A 24,505-nucleotide genomic window follows, 5' to 3' on the forward strand; every position below is an offset into this window, starting at 1 on the left:
ATTCCTTTCAGGGTGAACTGTAGGTAGGACTGGAGAGTGGGGAGCATCCTTTAGTTGGTAAATTTTAGAAGCAACAGCCACAAGGGGTCGTGGAGGTGGTTCTGCTGAGGTTTCTGGGCTCCTCCAGATGCCTGGTGGACGCTGGTCCTCAGCTCACCTAGGCTGGCTTCTCTTGGGGGACTGGGAAGACCTGGCCCTGCTCTAGGTAACTTTCATCCTCCAGCAGGCTTGCCTAGGCATGTTCATCCCCCCACGCAGTGTTCAGGGCACAAGATAGAAACAAATAACAGTTTCTCAAGCACTTCAAACTTCTCTTTAAGTCACATTTTGCCAGGATCCCATTGGCCAAAGCAATTTTCATAGCCAAGCACAGATTCAGAACAGGAGGGCACTGCACACTTAAATGTCAAATGGTATGGACATGGGGCAGGGTGGAAAACTCTGGCCATTTTTGCAATCTACCACAATGCAATTCTGAACACATTCCCAACTTCCAGTGGATTTCCATGTCCTCTCCTGGGCCGCGTGGGGGACCAGTCCCTCGGTGAACAAGGATGCTGTCTGGCGGTACAGGAACCAGTGATCTTCAAGGACGTGGCCATGTCCTTCACCCAGGTCCTGCTGGAGCTGGTTCAGAAGGACCTGTACAAGGACACGTTATTGACAACTGTGGGAATCTGAGCTCCCTGTGTAAGGACGGCCTCCCCCAGTTCAGACAGGGCTCACCAGAGCTTGGTGGTCTGGTGATTCCAAAAGGCTATAAAGTTTCCAGAAGACACGGATGAGCTCCAGCCCCGGACTGGCCTCTAGCACCGGGATTTTGATGGTGTTTGCTCTGCTCCTGGTCTCAAGACAGCTTCCAGGAGCCCCAGGAGCACCAGTGCTCTAATTCACTTGCAACAGGAATGGTAGACTATTTTGGTGCTTGTATTCCTCCCAGGAGTCTGACCTGATCTGATTGGACCTGGCTTCATCACATGACCACAGCTAACCAATTACAGTGGCCAGAGAGATAAGGTATGAGCTGATTGGCTGATGTACGCAATGGGGTGGGCTCTGCTGCCTGGGAACTACTTGGATCTCCATCCTTAGAGATTTGAGCTGGTGGGGTGGAAGGTGTGGGTAGGTCAAGGTAGATGTGGAGGCTGGGGAGGGAGTTTCCCCACGTTCTCTCTGGAGGTCCTTTTTTTATCACACGGTTGGTCTTTCTATGCAAACATTTGGTCTGGGTTGCATGCTGGGAGGCATCTCACTCTTCTTTCCTTCTTTGGAGCCGGGCATCAGGTTTTCAAACCAAAGTTGACCACCAGGTTGGAGCAAGGAGATGATCCTGGTGTCAGGGAGAGAGATGTCCCTGGAGCCCCCCAGCGAGGTGATGTGGAATCAACGTGAGCAGGAGAGAGAGCACTGCAATCTCCATGGGAAATCCTCCCTATATGCCCCTGGGGAGGTGGGACTAGTCTGCAGGACAAGTTTCCTTCCAGGATGGCTTTTCCATTCTTCCAGCCCGAGAGATCCTTCCACTCTCATGTTCTCATCCCCACCCTTCTTCCTTGTCCTGCATCCTCTGTATCAGACTCCTTGGGTGGCAGGTGACAGAAACCCTGACTCAGGGCCTTGGCACTGGCTGTTTCCTCCATCTGCAGGGCCCCTCCTCCAGTGTTTCTCTGCTGCTGCTTCAGCCAGCACCTTTTAATTTTCCTCCTTGTACGCATGTATTGGGGCCTTCATAGTTTACAAGATATTTATGGCAGTTCTTTCGTGCTGGCTGGTTTTAAGATTATCACCAGTTTACAGCCCTCTGTTACTTAGGAAGGCATCCACCCATTTCTGAGTAGTAAAATTATCACCTACCAGCTTCTTCGCCTCAAGAATATAGGAGAACATATAGAGAGTTTTCTCGTTCAGATAATACACACATTTCATAAGAATCCCAAACAGTAACAAGGTGTATTCATTATAAAAACAAACAAACAACCAACCTCTTTCTCACTCCAGCTTCTACTTCTGAAGTTCTAACTTTGTTGATATTTATAACCTATCCAGCTTGAGATATTTCAATAAATTAAAGTTTTGTTTTCCAAAACCAGATTCCAGTGGTACAAGTATACATCCATCAGAATGACTAGAGGAAAAATATGAGAGTTGGTGAGGCTGTGAAACCCCTGGAACTCTCATGCATTGTTGTGGAAGGGTAAATTGGTGCAGCTCTTCAGAAGAGAAAACTAGTGGCTGTCGTCTAGGAGAATTGCACCTATACATGCTCCAATCCGAATAACTCCACAGTGTGGCTGGGGGTCACTGTGTGTCTGATGATTCTGCAGCCCCATACCCCGCCCCCCTCCCCATGACCCGGGCATCCAGGCTGTTGTGTCTCTGCTGCTCAGAAGCATAACCTGCGGCTCTTTCCTGTCAACTCGCACGTCCCTTCTCCTGGAAGACCTGGTCCAGGACTGGGTCCAGGTGGGTAGAGTGGGAGGGGCGCTGTGGGGAGGATGGCTGTTTGAGGCCCAGCTGGAATGCCCAGAAACAGAGACAGTGAGGCAGGAACGCTGGGGTCAAAGAGGAGGTGCAGGACCAGGATTTCCAAACCCTAGTAACGATAAGTTGTAGCCAGCATGACAACTTTGTATACTTTGGTTCAGGCACTGTTTCAGTCACTCGACCTGAGTATCTATGTGGACAGGGGAGGGGCAGTGGTCGTGAGGGGCTCCTTTCGCGCCTTTGTCCTGCGCGGTCCCCGGGCACGTTTTCTGGACTCTCTGCAGGATGCCTGGGACCAGCACTGAGCTAGCCCGCCCCGCCCCTGTTCCCCGGGAAGCCCGCGCCAAGTCACAACCCGTTCGGGAGGTCAGTCCTGCCGCTGCAGCTCTGAAGGGTCTGCGTGTGCTCGGGGCTGGAGGGCTGATGGGGGTCGGGGCGGCAGTGGGATTGCGCTGAGGGGCTGCAGAGGGAAGGGGAGGGGTCTTTCGGGGAGGGGGCTCCCTGAGAGCGCGCGCCAAGTGCGTTCAGGGTCTGGGGGTCTCAAGGGGCGCTGCCTAGGAACCCGGGACCCGTGTGGCGGGCGCGCCGGCTAGTCACATTGAGGACCAGGGAGTCACCCCAGGACGGCCAGCAGTTCTTGGTCCAGTTGAGCGCACAGGCGACTCTGATTCCCGTGGATTCCTCCTGCCACCTAGAGGAGAGAAGACCGGAGGGACAAGACAGGACGCTGGGTCCAGCAGGGAGGGGACAACGGGGGCTCTGTCTTCCTGACTGGTGGGGAGCACGGGTCCAGGGGGTATGGGGACAGCGACAGGGACAGTGATGCAGGGAATCTGAAGCCCCGGAGAGGAGGTGAAGGAAGCCATCTCCTGATACTCACCCCCTAATAACAATAAAATTGTAGCCAACCCATAAATTGCCTGTACAGGTCTCATACACTATTTCAGTCACTTGACATGTGATGTGGTTCAGGACACCCTACGCCTAAATGTGGCACCTGGCATATTGAAGCTGAAGGGGTTTGAGAAAACAGCCAAAGCAGGAAATTCACTCTCACCTCTCCTTTCCCCTTCTTCCCTGAAACAGGTCATAAATCCCTCATGGGAGACGTGCCCTCCCTATACCAGGAGGAAAGGAGCATCCTTATCTCCAAAGAAAAAGGAACGCTTCCAAGAAGAATCCTAACACACAGGCCTTGCTAAGTTTCCACCAGGTTATTACACTTACCTCCTATTCCTTAACCTTAGTCTTCCACAACTGTCCACGCCCTATCAAACCTAGCATAAAATACTCAGGTCTGTTTCTTTGGGTCTTCATTTCCTTAGGAAGGCTCTTGTGTCATGTAAAAGTTATATTAAAACAACTTGTAGGCTTTTCTCCTGTTAATCGTCTTTGTTAGTTAACTTTCAGACCCACCCAGGGACCATAAGAGGGTAGAGGAAAAAACTTTCCTCCACTACGCATGTATTTAATCATATTTGATTCTTATATTTAATAAGTTACTGTCTTTTCATTCTGGAGGGACAAACTGAGGCTCAGAGAGTTTAAATGACCTCTGAGTTGTAGATTTCCAGATAAGGAGGGCACTTTTGGGGAATCCCCCCACCAGTAGTTTGTCTGTTCCGACTTTGTGAGACTAGGCTTGACTCTGCAAGAGTCTGCACGTGTATACCTAAAAAGTCATCGCCAAATCTCAGGTCATAGGTTTTTCTCTTACGTTTTCTTCCAGGAGTTTTCAAGTTTTGGTTTTACATTTAGGTGTGTGATCCATTTTGAGTTAATTTTTGTGATGGGTATAAAGGTCTGTGTCAAGAAATATTAACCATTATGTCATCATCATCATCACTACCATGAACATCATTATGCATAAAATAATTATTGCACGTTTCAGTATGCTTTCCCCGCATATCTTGAGCCCCTGCCCGATAAATATTCTTTAGTTAAATACAAATGGCTCCTAAACACAGGAAAACATGTTCTACCTTGCTCATGAGAAAAGAAACATAAACTAGAACTGCCTTGAGTTTCTCAACATTGGTTTTGGAAAATTTGAAAAAGCATCATATAACACTCAGAATGCAGGTTTGCTCACACAGGCTGGTGGGGGTCTAAGCTGCAACAGTGTCTATGGAACGCAATTTAGAAATCTCTATCAGAATGACACACACATGTGCACTTTGCCTCAGCGATTCCACTCCAGGGGATTTATCTTCCTAGCAGATTTACACATCTCGGAATCACTGAAGGTCAAAGTTATGCACTGAATACTGGTAGCAAAGGGCTGAAAACAACTCAACCACCCAGTAGTCAGGAATGGGTTAAATAAATCAAGTCACAACTATACAGCAGAATCCAAACAGCTGTTCAGAAACAGTGGGCAAATTCTCTTTGTACTGATATGAAAAGCTCTCCGAGGTATACTGGTAAGTAAAAAAATGAAGGCACAGAATACTGTGCAAAGTCTCCCACCTTTTGTATAAAAAAGGGAGGAAATAAGACCATGAGTATTTTTGCAAACATAAAAATATACGTATTATTTTTGGACAAATATATAATTATACGTAATAGTGAATCTATGTATCATCATAATGATAGGTGTGTTATATATTACTTAAGTACACATTTTATGTTACAGTATATATCATATTGTGCAAGTGTCATACATTGTATTATATCTTTACATTTTAAATTTATTTATAAGATATATATTATATTTATATATTTAAAATATTTTATATTTTAAAATATATTTATTTGTATTACAGATATATATGTACAGAATATATATTATAGTATAGATACATGTTTATAATATATATCAATGATAACCAGACGCATCTGTGTGTATAATGCACAAATACATATACATATAGATCTACTTATATATACATAAAGAAATTGTGGAAGGACGCTGAAAACGTTCATGCTTTCATAATTATTCAATATAATTATTCATAAATATTTAAATAATTGCACTGGTTACCTGGGTGTATGTGGTTTATGACATTAAAAAGTTGGTGGGTGAACACCACACACTAAAATAAACTCAAAATGGATTAAAGACCTAAATGTAAGGCCAGACACTATAAAACTCTTAGAGGAAAACATAAGCAGAACGCTCTATGCCATAAATCATAGCAAGATCCTTTTTGACCCGCCTCCTAGAGAAATGGAAATAAAAACAAAAATAAACAAATGGGACCTAATGAAACTTAAAAGCTTTTGCACAGCAAAGGAAACCATAAACAAGACCAAAAGACAACCCTCAGAATGGGAGAAAATATTTGCAAATGAAGCAACTGACAAAGGATTAATCTCCAAAATTTACAAGCAGCTCATGCAGCTCAATATCAAAAAAACAAACAACTCAATCCAAAAATGGGCAGAAGATCTAAACAGACATTTCTCCAAAAAAGATATACAGATTGCCAACAAACACATGAAAGCATGCTCAACATCACTAATTATTAGAGAAATGCAAATCAAAAACTACAATGAGGTATCACCTCACACCAGTCAGAATGGCCATCATGAAAAAATCTACAAACAATAAATGCTGGAGAGGGTGTGGAGAAAAGGGAACCCTCTTGCACTGTTGGTGGGGATGTAAATTGATACAGCCACTATGGAGAACAGTATGGAGGTTCCTTAAAAAACTACAAATAGAACTACCATACGACCCAGCAATCCCACTACTGGGCATATACCCTGAGAAAACCATAATTCAAAGAGAGTCATGTACCACAATGTTCATTGAAGCTCTATTTACAACAGCCAGGACATGGAAGCAACCTAAGTGTCCATCGACAGATGAATGGATAAAGAAGATGTGGCACATATATACAATGGAATATTACTAAGCCATAAAAAGAAACGAAATTGAGTTATTTGCAGTGAGGTGGATGGACCTAGGGTCTATCCTACAGAGTGAAGTAAGTTAGAAAGAGAAAAACAAATACTGTATGCTAACACATATATATGGAATCTAAAAAAAAAAAAAAGGTTCTGAAGAACCTAGGGGCAGGACAGGAATAAAGACACAGACATAGAGAATGGACTTGAGGACACGGGGAGGGAGAAGGGTAAGCTGGGATGAAGTGAGAGAGTGGCACAGACTTATATACACTACCAAATGTAAAAGAGATAGCTAGTGGGAAGCAGCCACATAGTACGGGGAGATCAGCTCGGTGCTTTGTGACCACCTAGAGGGGTGGGATAGGGAGTGTGGGAGTGAGATGCAAGAGGGAGAGGATGTGGGGATATATGTATATGCATAGCTGATTCACTATGTTATACAGCAGAAACTAACACACCATTGTAAAGCAATTATACTCCAATAAAGGTGTTAAAAAAATTGGTGGGTGGCACACACACACACACACACAAACGGTGAGCAGACTTTCCACTGCATACTGCTTATTTAATTAAAAAAAATTTAAACCATCTGTTAACTATTGAAAAAATTACTAAAGCATTTACAGGAAGCAGGTCTTCCGTCCCCTCCAATCCAGCCTGGTTCTCGCATGCCCCCAGCGGCGCCGGCCGGAAGCGGCCTGCGTTTCCCGCGCAGCCCTCCGGCCGCCCCACAAGGCGCACGCGCAGGCCGCACATAGCGCATGCGCCGCGGGTTTGGGCGCCAAGTCTGAGGCCGAGCGTTTCAGTCAGGCGGCGGCGGCGGCGGAGGCGGCGTCGGGCTAGCAAGGTGAGCGCGCGCTGTCCCGGGTCGCACACTGCAGGAGGCACGTGGGGGCACGGAGCGGGCTCGTGGGCAGTGGAGGCGCGGGCCTACCTGAGGCGACGCTGGGGGGGCCGGGACCCTTCACTGGGAAGTCGACGGGAAAGGCGCTAAGTAGCGGCCCTGAGGGGAAGAGGTGAGAGGCCGCGCGGGCGGTGGTCGGCTCTGAGGAGGACGCGGCGGCCTCCCTGCCCCTCACGCCTTGGCCTCCTGCCAACGACCTCCTCGGCCAGAAGGCTTTCAGGCCTGGACGGTCCGCCCGCCCCCGCCCTTCCCCACCAAACACCCTCCTTTCCCCTTGAAGATCTTCGCCCACCCCTCCCCTTCGAGGACCCCCCTTCCCCTCAGAACATCCTCCTTCCCCCTTGAGGACCCTCCCCCCGCCCTCCCCCCAGAACCCCTCCTTCCCTCTTGAGGACCCCCACCCTCCCCTTCGAGTACCCCCCAGCCCTCCCCCTCCAGGACCCCTGCCTTCCTCCTCAAGGACCCAACCCTGGCCCTTCCCTTGCTAGAGCACCCTCCCTCCCCTTGAGGATCCCCCCTCCTCCTCAAGGATTGCCCCACCCCCCTGCCCTCCTCAAGGACCACCCTCCCTTTTGAGGACCCCCCCAGTCACTCCCCCCCCGTAGGCCCCCTCCACTCCGCATCCAGACCCCACGCCCCCTTAAGCCCCCACCTCTCCTCTCAAGGCCCAGCTCTCATACTTGGTCCTGCCTTTGTCTGGCCGCTCTGCCCTAACTCTCTCCCAGCTCCACCCCCTTTATCTACCTCAGCTCAACTCCTTCATTCTGCTCCCCCCTACCTCTGTCCCACCCTTCCTCTCTGTGTTTTTCCCCCTTGCTCTGGTTCCACCTCTCCTCTCCCAGTCCCTTACCTTCCCTCTACCTCAGCACTGTCCCCACTTCTGCTGCTCTACCTCAGTCCCACTCTGCGTCTGTCCGCTGTGCCTTGGCCCCTGCCCCTCCTTGCTGCTCCTCTCCCCCACCTCAGTCCCACCCCTCCTGTCTGTGTTCCTTCCCCTTGCCCCATGTCTCCTTCTCCCTCAGCCCTGTTCCACCTTCTCCTCCACTTCTGTCCCAACCCTCCTCTCCGTATCCTTCCCCTCTGTCCTGGCTCTGGACCCCTCCCTCTCCTCAGTCCCGCCTCTCTTTTCTGCTGCTCCTTTACCTGAGTCCTGCCCCTTCTTTCTGTGTGCCTAGCCCGTGCCCCGGCACACCCCTCCTTTCCCAGATTGGCAGCTCTTTTCTGCGCTTCCCCTTTAGCTTGCCCCACTCCTCAGCTCTGCCCCTGCACTCTGCCTTGCCTTGCTTTGCTCCCTTTCTCTTGCCTCAGCACCTCTCTTCTGTTTGCTCCCTTCAGTCCCTGCTTCCTCCTCCCACCACAGCCTCTGCCCACCTGGGATCTCTTGGTCTCCGCCCCCTTCTCCCTCCACTCTCATCCCCATTTCTCTGGAAGTTCTTCCCTACTCAGAAATCAAGCAACCTACCATCACTCATACATTTTTTTTTTAGGAACTCTTGAGCTTTTTTTTAGTGTTTAACATATTAGCTGCTTTTGTCACTACCTTCTAACATGCTTCCCTGGAGAACCGGGTTGCGGGGGCGTGGGCGTGGGGGTGAGATAGAAGGGGCTATTTGGGTAGAAAGGATAGAAAGTATAAATACTACCTTTCTCCTTTCAGGAAATTTACTTGCTGCCCTCTTTCGTTTCAAAATTCATAATATTTTTGCATTAACTTACATAATACATCTATTTTTGTCTTACTATAAAACATGTTTCTTAATAGTAGACTTAAAAATTGATTCTTCAGGATGGTATGCCTCGTGATTTTCAGCTCCCACCTTATTTAAACCTTACAGCAACATGAGAAAAAAGTCTTTCTTCTTTTTCCTTATTTTCACAGATGAGAGAAGCTAAATTTATTTATTTATTTATTTTAAATTAATTTTTGGCTGCATTGGGTCTTAGTTGCTGCATGTGGGCTTTCTCTAGTTGTGGCGAGCAGGGGCTACTCTTGGTTGCGGTGTGTGGGCTTCTTATTGCGGTGGCTTCTTTTGTTGCGGAGCATGGGCTCTAGGTGCGCGGGTTTCAGTAGTTGTGGCACACAGGCTCAGCAGTTGTGGCTCGTTGGCTCTGGAGCGCAGCCTCAGTAGTTGTGGCGCACAGGCTTAGTTGCTCCGCAGCATGTGGGATCTTCCCGGACCAGGGCTGGAATCCACGTCCCTTGCATTGTCAGGTGTATTCTTAACCACTGCACCACCAGGGAAGTCCCAAGAAAAGCTAAATTTAGAAAGGTGCTACTAATTACCCACGTTTCCACATCATTTTGTGTAGATGGCTAATGTTCCAAAATAAAGAAACCATTTACTTCCCATATGTCAAGTAAATATTTAATAATGAATGTTTAAAGTGGAAATGAAATTATTCTTCTAAGGAACTTTTTGGTGAATGGAGAAATCAGAAGTGCCGTTATGAATTATTTTAAAAATAATCGAAACAGGAGTGGTGACTTCCCCTAAATTTGATATATAACCAAAATTAACAGCTTTCAATAGTCAGGAAAGAATGAAATAAATTAGGCATTTGTTTCAGGAGATTCCCAAAGTCCCACAAACAAACTGATAAAACTCTAAAGGAACCAGGAGTAAGAAAATAATAAAGATAAGTGAAACTAATACGTGAGAAAACAAAAATAATGGCATTGGAAGTAGCAGCTGGTACTTGGGATGCGTGGCAATAATGAAAAAAATAGCAGTAATTAACAAAAAAGACAAACTAGGAATAAAGCAACATTGATTATAGACAGGATAAAATTGTGTACTTAGGATATTTCAAATTCTCAATCATGTGTTAATATATTTCAACTTCAAGCAAATGGATGATTTTCCTGGAAAAGTATTTTTTAAAAATTGGATTCAAGAAATAGAAAACCTGAGCAGACCAATGAGCATTACAAAGCACCGAACAGAGTCATTAATTGGTTGACATCAGAGAGCCTTTTGCCCAGATGGCTTTAGTGGTATCAAGAGTTAAAAAATAAAGTTTGAGTAAAAAAAATGTTAGGAAGAAAAACAATGTGCCAACAACTACTGAGGTATGTGGTTAAAAGTTGGATGATAAGGAATGTAGGATTAGGATAAGACTGAGCTCCAAAAGATAAATATTTAAGGGAAGCAGAATCAAGAATTTATGTAAAAGAGAGAAAAGGAGGGATGCTGAGGGTGCCCTCTGAGGAGACAGAGCCATGAGCTTCTTTTCAGTACCTGTGTCCTGGAGGGCCTTGACTGTTCAAGGTCTTGCTTTCCCTCTTTGGGCCAGGAGAAAGGATTGTGACTCTCTGCTCTAGCTTTGGACCTGGCTAGTCTTGGGAGGCAGGCTGGCAGGATTTCACAGTCATTTCCACTACTCCTTTCTCAGGATCCTTCCCTGGAGGCTGCAGACCTAGAAATTCAATTCAGGGGGGCCTCATACATCCCAAGAAGGAAGCGATAGCAAATTTAATAATTGGTGGTAGGTGGGAAAGGTTTTAGAAAAAATTATACTCTTCTCATACCTTATCCCAGACTAAATTCCAGCTAAAGAATTAAAATGAAATGTTTAAATAAAGAAATAAGAAAATATATTTAAATATTTAACTGATCTCTGAATGGGTAGTGATAAATTGGACTTTGAAATATTAAAATTCTATGAAGACTAAAGAGAAAGTGTGGCATGGTTGGAATTTTTTTTTAAGCAAATAGGTCAAAGAGTGAATATCCTTTATTTATATGGAGCCTTTACCAATCAGCAATAGGAAAAAAGGGCAAAGGATAGGAGCAATGTATAATTGGCCAATAAATCTGAAAAAAGTAGTAAGCTCTATTATTAATCAAAGGAAATGCAAAATTAAAGAATAAATATATCTTTAATTTGTCTTATTGGCAACAGATTTTGAGAAATGATAATGTTCTTGGCTGGCAGAACTAGTTACATAATTTGCAGGGTGGAGTGCAAAATGAAAAAGTGGGGCCCCTTGTTTAAAATATGGAAAGTCTCAAGACAGCAACAAGAGAGCATTAAATTAAGCTTGAGCCCTTCTGAGGCTCTGTGTGACTGCACTGGTTACATGCCCATGAAGCTGGCCTATTGACGTGCAGGGTGGGTATGTAATCTTATATATTGAGATTGGAAGAAGAAATTGGTGGAAGCCTTTGGGAGGAAAATTTGGCAGATTGTGTTAAGAACTTTTTAAAAAGTTCATACCCTTTGTCCAGGTAATTTCGCTTTTAGGAATCTGTCCTAGAAGGGAAATATCAGAGATGTGGACAAATACTTAGTTTCAGTGGTGTTCACTCATTATGATTTATAATAATGAAAACCAAAAATGCCTTCAAACAGAAAAACTGCTTGTCATATAAATCACAGGTGCATGTTTTTTAGTGGAGAGGAGAAAAGAAAAAAGGAAATGTTTCCCCCAAGTGGCAATTTTGTTCGTGATTTCATAGAGTGCAAATTTTATAGAAGAAAAGTATTTTTTATTTTCCTGATCATAGAAGATAGAAGGTTCATTGTAGGACATTTGAAATTAGGAAGTAGTTTTGAGAGAGAAAGTATAAAATCACCAGTAAAAATAATTTGTAGTCTCACTGCTCATAGATAACCCCTTTGGTGTGGTATTTTGGTTTACTTTCCAGTTTTTTTCCTGTGCTTTATATGGTTGAGTATACATTCTATATTCAAGTTTGTTTCCTGCTTTTTCACTTAATATTACAACCTAGATATTTCCCCACGACTATAACACAGCTAAAAAATTTTTAGTCAAATATAATACAGAAAAAGGCACAAACCATTAGTATATAGCTCAGTTTTCACAAAACGAACATACTGTGTCCATGTCATGAGTTCCTGGATTAAGAAAATAGACCATTACCAGCTTTCCAGAAACGTCTTATGTTGTCCCCTCCCAGTGATTACCACTGCCCCCTGAATCTCAGTCCCAACTGTTACCACCATTCTGACTTCTAACACCTTAGACTTGTTTTGCTTGTTCTTGACCTGTGTACAAATGGACTCATGTAATGTGGACCTTTTTTTGAGCCTGGTTTCTTTTACTCAACAGCAAGATGCATCCATATTCTCAATTCTGTTTAGAATTCCACTGTTATGAATATACCATTCTGTGGTTCTGTCTCCTCTCAAACGCTTGACTATCATCTGAGTTTTTCATTTTGAATATTCTGGAGGGTGTGTAGTGATATCTCATTGTGGTTTTAATTCAGATTTCTCTGATAACTAATGAAGTTGAGCCCTGTTTCATATATTTACAGCCATTTAGCTGTCTTCTTTTGTGCAGTACCTGCTCAGATCTTTTAACCTTTTTGCTCTTGTTTTGTTTGCCTTTTTCTTACTGATTTGTATGATTTCTTTATATATTTTGCATATGAATCCAGTTCTTTGTAGGATGTATGTTTTGTAAGGATCTTTCCTCATTCTGTATTAACTCATTTAAATTCACTTTTTTTTTTTTTTTTTTTTTTTGCGGTATGCGGGCCTCTCACTGTTGTGGCCTCTCCCATTGCGGAGCACAGGCTCCAGACGCGCAGGCTCAGCGGCCATGGCTCACGGGCCTAGCCGCTCTGCAGCATGTGGGATCTTCCCAGACCGGGGCACAAACCCGCGTCCCCTGCATCGGCAGGTGGACTCTCAACCACTGCGCCACCAGGGAAGCCCCAAATTCACTTTTTTAAGTGACATTCTTCTGTGATCCATCAGTTAGTTCAGTTCATTGTGGTTTGGGGTTCAAGCCTCTTTTCCCTTCACTGCCATTTCTGAAATTTTTCTAGCCTGTGCCTGTGGATCTTCTAGACCTGGTACTGTGACTGAGGCAGCATCCTGTCTGTAGATGTGCAAATCTATGTGAATGTTCATTTAGACATTTGTGTGAAAAGAGCTAACTTCCTTTGCTTCAAATAACCTCTGCTGTCCAGTCCTAACTGTGGAAGCCATTTGTGAGTCTCTCCGTGTAATATCTGGAGGTCCTGAGGTTTCTGAATCCTTTCTTCATCTGGTACAACTCTGCACACCATCTTCCACAGCAGTGTGTTCTGAAACAGCCTGCCTTTTAGAGTATATCCATCCTTTGAAGGGCCAAGCTGTAAAGATGCTGCACATGACAGGTTTTGGATATCTTGAGGAATCCCCAGCTCATTCATCTACACGATCAAGAAAAAAATCCAGAAACCATCTGCATAAGAAACCTAGGGGCTCTGAAAGTTTCTCACCAAAAGTTTAGGCATTTTCAATACCTGTCAGTGACTGGGCCTCACCAAGCTGTGAGCCAAATCCAGGAGCTCTGCTGGCAATGGCTGCAGCCAGAGACCCACACCAAGGAGCAGATGATAGAGCAACTGGTGCTGGAGCAGTTTCTGAATACTCTGCCAGAGGAGGTTCAGACGTGGGTGAGGTCAAAACAGCCCAAGAGCAGCAAGGAAGCAGGAAACCTGGTGGCAAACTTGATCCAAGCGTGTGCGGAGAGAGGTGAGAGAGGAAAGAAGCAACTGGCTGTTTGCATTTATTGAACATTTGCTGTATACCTGGCATGTAATAGGGAGCTTAATAAAGATTTGTTGAATGACTGAACAAATGAATTTTATAATCCAGTCTAATCTGCCTAATCTTGTGTGAAATGGAAGAAATTAGGGGTTTGGCTTTTGCTTATTTATTATTTCTCTAGGAGTACCCCTTCCCTCCAGCTTTGTTCCCCCTCCCCTCCACATTTCCTATTAAGCCTGAACTTCAGTATCAACACAAAAGACCACACAGCCAAAAAAAAAAAAAAAAAGAGGGCATAAAATGTGGGAGATATGAGGCCTGGAAATTTAACTTCTGTTAAAATTTGACTTGTCTCTTAGAAACTCAAGTTACTAGATTGGAACTAAGGGCATTTCAATAATGAGAGAAGAAAGCTGTTCACTCCTAATAGTCCTTTGAATAAAATTGATACTAAAAACAAAGTATTGTTTGGGTGTATATAGAGAGAGACAAGGAGAGAAAAGGGAACAAGACTTGGGTGTGGACCAGTGGGATGGGTTAATTACATTTAAAAGTATAAACAAATTTGAAATAAACATGAGGGTCATGCATGGCTGAATACTGATGTATCATGAATTAAGGATTCTGATCAGTCCTGTGCACCTGCATTCCTTAAAAGAATTTTGAAGATGTTAATAGTGAACATGTTGGACACTTAAAATGTACTACATTCTAGGTATTTTATAATATTCATTTACTTCTCTTAATAGCCCTTGAAATAGATATTACCCTCCTTCCATAAATGAGGAGACATAGGCACAAAAACGTTGAATGACTGGCCCCTGGTCCCACGGTTAGTAATTGGCAGTCAGGATTCAGCTGGGAGGCTGGCACCAGCGTCTGTGCTCTTAATCACGGTGTTACACTGCCTCCAGTGGACATGTGGGATATTGTCCCACGTTGGTTTTAAACTTGACCAAAGGCACAGCCTTTGATGGAGCTGGAATTCAGGGGAAAGGAAAGAGCTCTCTAAGATATGAGAAAAAAATTACAGATTAATGAAAGATACACTTAGAAAGAGACTGCAGGCAAGGAAGGCCTTCAAGGTTCAAGTTTCTGTAGGGAAGGTGGTGGTTGTATTCTAGATCAGTGAGTGAAAAAGATGTAGGGAAAGCTTAGTAATAAGAGTTGCCATTTTAAAAAGATGCATGCTGTGTGCTTTACATATGTAATGTTTAATCCTTACAGGAACCCTTAGAAGTAGAGGTCTTATCATTTTCATGTTACAACTGGGAAACTGAGGTTCTCTGGCAACTGAATGGACGGTGAGGCTAGGACCACTGATATAAATAAAGAGGAACTCCTGCTTTATTTTGAAGGTACTGAGAAGCAATGGAAGAGTTTAGAGGTGGAAGATAACCAGAACTCTTTTCTGGAACTTGCCATATTGAGCTGAGAAATGATTTCTGTGGTCTTTCTCTTGTCATAGGAAGTCCAGGACTGCTGCTCCGTCCCGTGGCAGGACAGGATGGCGTGGGGGTGGCAGGCTACTCTCTGTGCCTATGGGCGCTGCCTGACTGGACTCAATTCCATGGTCATTTCTGCCCCCTTCTAGGTTTCCCTGCTCGGGACTCTGTCCTTGCAGAAAAGAGAAACACCGAAGAACAACAAAAGAAGGGCACAACGATGTTTGACAGTATACCATCTGCTAGATCTCAGGTGAGTCGGGCTTTCTTCTGATTTAGTTCTCCAATATGGGGACCTCACCTTCCTGATTTCCAGACATTCCCCGTCTAATTAAACCACATCCTCATTTCCTCAAAGTCTTTATATAAACATCACCTAACTGAGCCTCTTCCTGGCTTTCGTATAAAAAATGTTCTTCTGACCCTTTGTATTCCCCTTCCCTGCTTTATTTTTCTCTGTCACACTTATGACCACCCCACATACTATATCTTTAACGTTGTTCCTCTTTTCCTATCTTTTGAATTAATTTTTCATTGTTTAGTATTCCATTTTATCTCCACTTTTGGCTTAGTCAAAACCACCCTCACGTGGTTTGTACTATTATTATGCTCCTTTTTATATATGAAATAAATGGCAGCTATTACAGGGACATGATACTGTTGTGAGGTGGTTTTTTTTTTAATTTGCTCAATGTTCTTGTTAAATCACATTTTGAAACCTAGAAGAAATTAATATGCTACACTTCCTTTAGAACCAGAAAAGAATTCATGGGAGGGAGGTGACGATTAGGAAAAAAATTGTCTAAAAATGCTCCTTGAGGGAGAGATGGGGGGGAAAAAGTTGAGAAACACTGTCCTAGATGATCTATTCCTGAGAGTAGCCCTCTGTCCTTACAGTGTCCATGTCAAGGATCCCAAGTGAAGATGCCCACAGGGACTACTGAGGTAATATAAACGAATACCGTATGTAAGTGGGTGGATTATGACAAACCGGGGGGGCACCTGCCCCATCTAAGGGGAAGCTATGACTCGGCTTCAGCTGATGGCACCGTGTGAGAACGTGGGTCCCGATCCCCAGATCTCCTGATTTTCTTAAAGAGAAGCCAAAAATCCAGTTAATAATTTGAAATATACAATTTTTTTGGTGTTGGCAGCTAATATGAATTTTGAAGAAAGAATTTAAAAAAACACACGTGAGCCAAATAAATCCCTCTATAGGAGCTGGGCAGCCAGTACATGCCCTCTAGTTTAAGTCATATGTTCATTGATCTGCATAATGTTTCCATAAAAACACAAAAGATGTATATTAGTAAAATGGGTATCATAGTCTTATGTAGTCTTCTAATATCTGCTTTTTAAATTCACCCTTCGGTTACCAAAATTGTTGCATGTAACTGTAGTTAATTAGTTTGTATTGCTGGAATACTATTCCATGGTATGACTATACCATAATATATTTATTTCTTCTACTATAAATGAATGTTTGGGTCTTTTCCATATTTTGGATGTTATAAGACAGATGTTATGAACATATCTATCTCCAAGTACACATGAGCAAATATACCTAGGAACAGAATTTCTGAGTCCAAAGTGGTTTACTAATTTACATTTCCCTTAGCATCTTATAAGAGGCCCCAAGGGTCCACATTTAAGATAATATTTTGTATTGTCAGACTTCTTAATTTTTGTCAGTTGAATGGGTATAAAATCATACTTTGTCATTTTGAAATGTATTTTCTTATTTATTAATAAGATCGAATATCTCTTCATATTTATGAGCTCTTTGTGTTTTATGGATGAGTCACTGAGGCTTAACCTATCCATTCTCATAAAGCTTGTTAGAAAGAACCAGACCCAGAATCTAAACCCAACTGTCTCTGATTCCTGAGGTTGAGGTATACTGCTCAGCTTTTAATTATTTGCATTTTTTTCTTTCTTTATAAAGTGACTTAAAAGGATTTTTCTCCTGCAACCCAAATCTGTCAAAATTAGCAGGAACTATCTCAGAAATGTTCTCACTTCTCTCAGACTATAAGACAAAGAAAGGTATCTTTCTAAGTCCGTAGAAATAATCTAAGTGGATTAGAACACTTGGATTAGAAGGTTTCTGCTGGTCTGAACATCTGCTTCATGGTCAGTCCCCTCTCATCAGGCACCTTTCCCCCTCCTTGGGATAATTCCTAGATTTCAATCATTTAGGAGTGTGTCTGGTATTTTAGGGGCTGGTGACTTTCAAGGATGTGGCTGTGGACTTCAGTCCAGAGGAATTAACCTACCTTACTGCTGCTCAGAGGAAACTCTACCGGGAAGTGATGCTGGAAAATTTTAGGAACCTGGTCTCCCTAGGTAAGCTGTGATGACCAAAATTGTCTCCAGACATTGCCATATGTCCCTGGTGGCAAAATCATTGGAAACAGGCTTTATTTTTCTTCTGTTTAAATTTGCATTTTCCTTATTATCTCACCGTCTTTATAACCCAGGTTGGGAGTTCCTGTGGGTACAGGACAGAACCCCCAAGTTGTGAGTCTCCTTCTTCAACAGGGTACCAGTTCCCTAAACCTGACATTATCTCAAGGCTGGAAGCGGAGGAGTCACGTGCAGTGGAGGAAGACAGCAGTACAATGATATGTCAAGGTGAGTAGTGAGACAGGAATCGTGGGAAGACAACCCCGGTCAGCCAGGAGGGGCCTGGGAGCTGTTCCCCAAAGCCCTCTCAGCTCAGGGCGAAGGTTGGTAAGTGCTCTCACCTCAGGGGTTCATGCTGCTTCCCCACATCACATGCACTCAGTACTTCTTTCATCTCCTCTCTGAAGCTCATCTCTTCCTGCAGCATGAGTTCCTCTCCTGCGCAGCTCCAGGGAGGCCAGTTTCCCTTTTCTCTAGTGTTCCAACATGAATGAATGCATTCATTCATGCCTTTCCTCTGGCAGCTAGAAATCAGAGGTCTTTCCTCTTTAACTGAGACAAGCAAAAAACCTTGGCGTGATACCACTCCTTTTTCCAGCCCCACTCAGGGGGTTGCCTTCATAAAGCACAAACTTTTGACCAGCTTCTTACCACCCTCAAAGGAAAATCCAAACTTTTAGCAAAACATTTAAATCCATCCCAATCTGGCCTAAAATTCACATCCCACCCTCATCTCTCACAGATATTCCAAGTAGAAACCTGTGTTGCTGGCTCCCCAGGACTGTGTATTTTCACAGTTCAGTGTCTTTGCTCAGGATGTTTTATAAGCTTGCCACCCGCTTCACTGCTTACTGAGCCCTAATGCCATCCCCTCCATTGAGTTTTTCCTGTTCCTAAATGGAATCAACCCCCACCCCCATCTCTTCTCCTGTAGTCATTTATAGCTTGATTGGGGTCCTTTTTACAGACTTATTATGACCATCTGGTTGGATAATGCTTTGCTCAAAATAGACATTTAATAAATGGTGAATTGAAGGGAATGGGGTAAGATTAGAGATTGGGAGCCAAGAAAAGAGTTAGAATCCTTTTGCTTTATTCTGAGCAAGAAGTTGTTGACCTGTTTACTCCAGTGTTTCCCTAATGGTCCTGTAGAACTATGGTAATAGGCGTTCTTTAAAAAAAAAAAAAAAAAAAGTGTTCCATGATGAGATCAGTTAGAGAAATGCTGCATACTATATTTCCCCTCTTCGGAATTTGAGATGCCAATTAAAGGTTCTGAAGAGTCCTACGGGATTGAAAGCTGCTTGACTTGGATCCTATGGTATCTCCCACATTGACTTGACAGTGGAATCCCTTTATTGCCACAGCTATTAGTTGCTTGGAATAGTAGTAATTTGCCAAGCGTGGTCTGGATGCAAACAAACCCCAATCCCAGCTCTTTCTCTGGTTTCCTCCTTGTTCTCCTGTCTGTGTCTCTGGCATCTTTGTCAACGTTCAGTCCTCCTGGATGGTCTCTTTTCTGCCTCATCCTCACCCTTCCTTGCTTACTGTCCTTTCCATCCTCCCATTCTCTCCTTAGGTTCCCAGAAAACTCTCAAACCTCTTTAAGAACTGTTCTGCTATGTTTGGTCTCTTTCTTCTGTTTCTACTACAATGATGTGTCTCTCTGAGTAAAAATAGTAGAGGAACTTTTACATTGCTTTTAGATTGGGAGAAAAAACCTGAAACCAAAGATGTAACTCCAGAGCAAAGCCTGCCTATAGAAAAATCATCCTCAGGGGCAGGAAGACAGGATTTGGACGTAGGTAACTTCTGGTGTGTCTGTGCAGAAGAGTCTTCTCCCGATGATCCATTGGGTTTGCACCAGGTCAAACAGGAGAAACTTTTGAGTCCGGTAAAAATGAATGACCCCAAGACCCTTCCTCAGGAAAGAAGCCATGACTGTGATCAATTTGAGAGACGCTTAGATCTTACTAAACAGTCAGAGGGTCTTCTAGGAAAGGATCCCCAGGAACGCACTCCTCCTGGAATTTGCACCAGTCCCCAGCCGGTAGACAGCAGGCCTTTCGTCCAGGAGAACAAACACAACAGACGTGAATTTTGTGAAAGAAGCTTTAGTACCCAATTGGCCCGTGAGAGACACGAGCAGATCCATACAGGGAAGAAACCCTTTGAATGTAAACAGTGTGGAGAAGCCTTCTACTTCATGGCACACCTCACCAGACATCAGAAGACTCATTCACGTGAGAAGTCCCCCAGGTGCAATGAAGGTGGAAAGTCTTTCACTCAGCGTGCAAATATCAATGGCTGCATAAGAATTCATAGTCAGGAGGACTACTATGAATGTTTCCAGTGTGGCAAAGCTTTTATCCAGGATGTGCATCTTTTTCAACATCTCAAAGCCCATGAGGCAGCAAAAGCCCTTCCACCCACCTTGCCCCGAAACAAGACACATTTAATTCGATATCAGCGGAAACGTAACCATGTCGGAGAGAGAGCCTGTCAGTGTTGTGACTGTGGCAGAGTCTTCATTTGGAATTCCCATCTCATTCAGCACTACAGAATTCATGCTCAAGAGAGGCCTTACCAGTGTCAGCTGTGTGGGAAGTGTTTCAGCTTACCCTCCTGCCTCACTCAACATTATCAACTCCATTCTCAAGAGAAACCGGTTGAGCGCAGTTACTGTTGAAAAACCTTGACTCAGAACATTCTCAACACTTTTGACCTTCCCCTGGAGACCCTTTGAGTGCTCTGAATATGAGAAGGTCTTCCACCAGCCCTCACACCTTGTTAACAACTTGAAGATTCTTCGTGGTGTGGTCAGAAAACAGAGAATGGTTGCAAGAGGTTAAAACAATCTTTTTGCAAAGGGAGAGTCAGCACATGTGTCAGTCACCCAGGCAAAAAACCTTACAAAGAATATTTTTGTTGCATAGTAAAGAAGCTAATAGATTTTGCCCTTCTTTGGTGTTATCCATAGAATGGAGAACCTTGATTTTGACATCCTGACAGAAAACTTGCAACTGGTAGTTGGGCTCCAGACAGGAACTCTGTTGGCTAAGTTACTACAGAAGTGTTTACATACAGTATCTTTACCACATGGGATGTATCAGCAGAGGGCATGGTAAAAAGATTTTTGAGGTGTGCCTATGTTGATTCATCCACAAAGCTGAAGTAATTGGTAATATGTTTACACAGTACTTGTTGATTTACAAAACATTACCAAATATATTATTTGATCTTTTAAGGAATGCTGCATTGTACCTAGTATGAGGATATTTATTTCATTTTTACAGGTATAGCAAACTTGAAACTCCAAGTTGTCATTTGATTTAACCTGGGTTGTAAGTGATGGGGTAAGAACTGAACCCCAGTGTGGTTTGGTTAGGTTTGGCTTTTGAGATTCCATGAGATATTTATTTTATATCTTGATGCTCAACCCAGGTTTGTTTTATTCCTGCCATACCCCTCTGAAGAATAGGTACAGTACTATACTGACTGCAGCCGTCTTCCTTTTTAGTAATCCCAACATTATTTCACATTAAATTAGATGGGGACACTTGTAGTATAAGGGGTTCAGAAAGCTTTTTTTTTTTTTTTTTTGGCGGTACACGGGCCTCTCACTGCCGTGGCCTCTACCGCTGCGGAGCACAGGCTCCGGACGCGCAGGTTCAGCAGCCATGGCTCACGGGCCCAGCCGCTCCGCGGCATGTGGGATCTTCCCGGACCGGGGCATGAACCCATGTCCCCTGCATCTACAGGTGGACTCCCAACCACTGCGCCACCAGGGAAGCCCCTGATATCTTTTTTAAACCTAAAAAATCTAACCTTCTCTAAACATTAGTATTTTTTTCCTCCAGTTTTTATTATTTGTAAAATATACTTTAACTATTATTGAATTTACTTTGATGTATTATGTGAAGAAAAAAATTATCCCCCATTGTTAATTGCCCCAACATCAATTTTAGTAAGTGATACATAGTCATAATATTTTATTTTATAATACAGCTCTGTATCTGGATCATCCACTTCGTTTCATTGTTTTGTCACCCTATTATATCATAGATCTGTATTCTTTTTAACTTTTATAGCTTCATGTGAGTTTTCTATCACTGTGCCTTTAAGAAGTTTATTTATGTGTGTTATATTTATATGAGAAAAATGAATTTTATTACTCTTCCAGATGAAAAGTTGTTCAACAATTAAAAACAGCCTTTTGATGATTATTGAAGTGAATTTATAAATGAATTAGGAAGAATTAACATTGTTACATTTAAACTTAGATCCAGGAATATGATATTGTTCTTTTATGTACTCAAGCATTTTTATCAGCCAGCAAAGTAAGTTCCCCTTAGTTATTCCTACATACTGTTGCAGTTGTAGGTTTCTTTGTGTAGGATTTTTCTTTTTTTGTTATAATTCTCAAAAATCCAGCATCCCAGAAATGGGGTTCCTTCACTGTTGCCCCACTACATGCATTCAAGCTTGCCAAACCCAACACTTCCAGCAGTTGGGGGCCACAGATGCTCTTAAAGGAAAATGCAGAGAAGCATAGCAGTATGTGCACACACACACACACACACACACACACACACACACTTATGAATACCACCACCTCAGAAGGATCAGCCATACACCCATCTGGGCCCCAGCTTTGAATCTCCTACCACTCTGGGTCTAGGGCTGGTGCCCAGACCATGATAGTCAGGTCTTCTCCAGGTGAGACCCTGAAGGAGGGATGAAGTACAGGTACATTGCCATGGTACCCAACCCACTTCAGCCTTTCAGGTGAAGAGACCCATTTGGATTCATTAACTATAGGTGTGTGGGTTTTGTTTTTTGTGCTTTGTTTTGGGTTGGGGTTTTTTTGTTGGTTTTTTTGTGGGGTTTTTTGGGTTGTTGTTTGTTTGTTTTTTGGCTGCACTACGCAGCTTGCAGGATCTTAGTTCCCCGACTAGGGATCGAATCCACTCCCTGTGAAGTGGAAGCACGGAATCCTAACCACTGGACTGCCAGGGAAGTCCCTCCCCATAATTTCTCTTTTTAATATGGTATAAGATATGTGTTTAATAAACCCAAAATCTTTAGTGTTTCTCTAAAGATGACAAAGTATGTAAATTTAGACATGTTTAGCAATGAATGTTTCAGTATTTTTATCTTAACTGAAAATGATCTGGATATTCAGTGAATTCCCATCATTTAATTTAATTTAGGAAGACTCTAAAGTTTCAAGTTATCAAACATCTGGAGAAATTAATTTTAGGTAGACATACCGTAAAACAATCATTTTTAAAGAATTCATGTAAAAATTTTAATCCCATTGATCTCTATTTCATTACCTATGAAAATATCATCATACCAAGTTAATTTTCTTGCTGACAAATTTTGTAACGAAGATAACATGAACTTACTTTTAGTAAACCTAGGAATAATTAAAGTATTAATACTTAATGCTGATGACCCTAAAGACGTGTCTATATTAATCAAAGCAACAACTTAGGCTTGTTTTCATTTATTAAAGAGTAATTGTATATCACATGATCCTTTAAACATTTGGATTACTTTTTTGTTACATTTAAAAATATTAATTTGTAAGTGCTTACTTTTAAGTCAATAGAGCTGTTTTACAAATTCATATTGATAATATCATCTGTAGGTAGAAACAGATCACATTTATAACATACATAAACATACATACATCCAGATAGACACAGAGATCTCATAGTTTTCCTGCTTGAGTTTTAAAAGTCCATTTTTTTTAAGGTATTAGTTTCTACTAATTAAGCCAAGGCTGTAGTCTCAGGCAGCATGGGCTGTGTTTGCATTTCAAGGACATGATAAGAGTTATAACTTCAAGCCTTTTCCTAGGAGTACTTTTGTCTCTGAGGGTCAGAATTTTGAAAAGATGTTTTATCAAGCCAGCTGTGTTTAACAGTGCATGCAAAATTAGGTTTGGAATGTCAAAAAAAATTTCATCTTGGCCAATTTAGGGTTAGGTAAATATCTGTAAGTATTGGCTCCGTACCAATTGTAGAAGCCAGCGGGAGCTCCAGTGGGTGGCTGCCTGTCCAGAAGCTGGGAGGCTTTAGAAGCACAATCTCCTGCTTTCTTTTAGTTTCATTTTACTATAAAGTGCAAATCTAAATTTAAATTTCCAATTTTAAGCCACATTTAAAAAGTCAGCCAACCCAGTTCACTGCAAAATTCCTTCCAGGCCTTCCTGCCTGGACCTTCCCCCAGGTCCTCTGCCTAGGACACCTACTGGCACCCTCTTAAGACTCCAAGTCTTAAGATAACAGCTCAAATAAAAGTCGTGGACCATCACTTAATATAAGGAGACCCAGGTATCAGGAAAAACTCACCAAATCACCTGAAGGGTGCTGTGAAGCCAGAGGGGCTCAAGGGGCCCATGCTTGTTACAAGCGTGGTCTAAAGTAGACCCCAGGTGACCTCAGGTGGGTTCTTCTGATATCCTGCTAACTACACCAAAGCAATGTTAATGAAAATAATAATCTGTAGAAGAATAGGAAAGAGTTTTGTTTATTATAGAAAAGAGTTTTTATTTTTATAAGCCAAACTGAGGGCCAACCTGAAAGCCATCTTCCCAGATTACTCTTGAGAAGCTGCTCCAGTTTTCAGCAGTTTTATATATTGTCAGAACAAAGAACATTAAACAAGTCAGGGCTATATTTCTTCAACGTTTCAAAAAAAAACCAAACAGATCAGCACATACACAGCGAGTCAGTATGGCCTTGGCACCCGGGAAGGGAGTCTTTATCATTAAAGGAGGAAAAGGAAGAGAGGCACTTAATCTTTATTTTTAACATGGACCTTCTTTACTTCTGGTCAGTGTGCCCTTAAATAATTAAAGCAGATGTACAACGTATATACGACAGGCCACAAA

General features: G+C 43.0%; 2 protein-coding genes across 2 annotated transcripts in view; one reads left to right on the top strand and one right to left on the bottom strand.

Annotated features, from left to right (window-relative positions):
• The window catches only part of AURKC (aurora kinase C), a 476,131-nt gene that overhangs the window by 412,344 nt on the left and 39,282 nt on the right, over positions 1-24,505 (bottom strand). The gene's annotated exons all lie outside the window — the stretch shown is intronic.
• ZIM2 (zinc finger imprinted 2) lies at positions 601-20,290 on the top strand. Its single transcript, XM_067720690.1, has 7 exons — positions 601-669; positions 13,375-13,735; positions 15,345-15,448; positions 16,093-16,140; positions 17,415-17,541; positions 17,737-17,829; positions 19,308-20,290. The coding sequence occupies exons 1-7, from the start codon at positions 601-603 to the stop codon at positions 20,288-20,290; spliced, it is 1,785 nt and encodes a 594-aa protein (XP_067576791.1).

This window comes from Pseudorca crassidens, chromosome 20, assembly GCF_039906515.1.
Source record: "Pseudorca crassidens isolate mPseCra1 chromosome 20, mPseCra1.hap1, whole genome shotgun sequence".
In the NCBI taxonomy this organism is placed as follows: Eukaryota; Metazoa; Chordata; class Mammalia; order Artiodactyla; family Delphinidae; genus Pseudorca; species Pseudorca crassidens.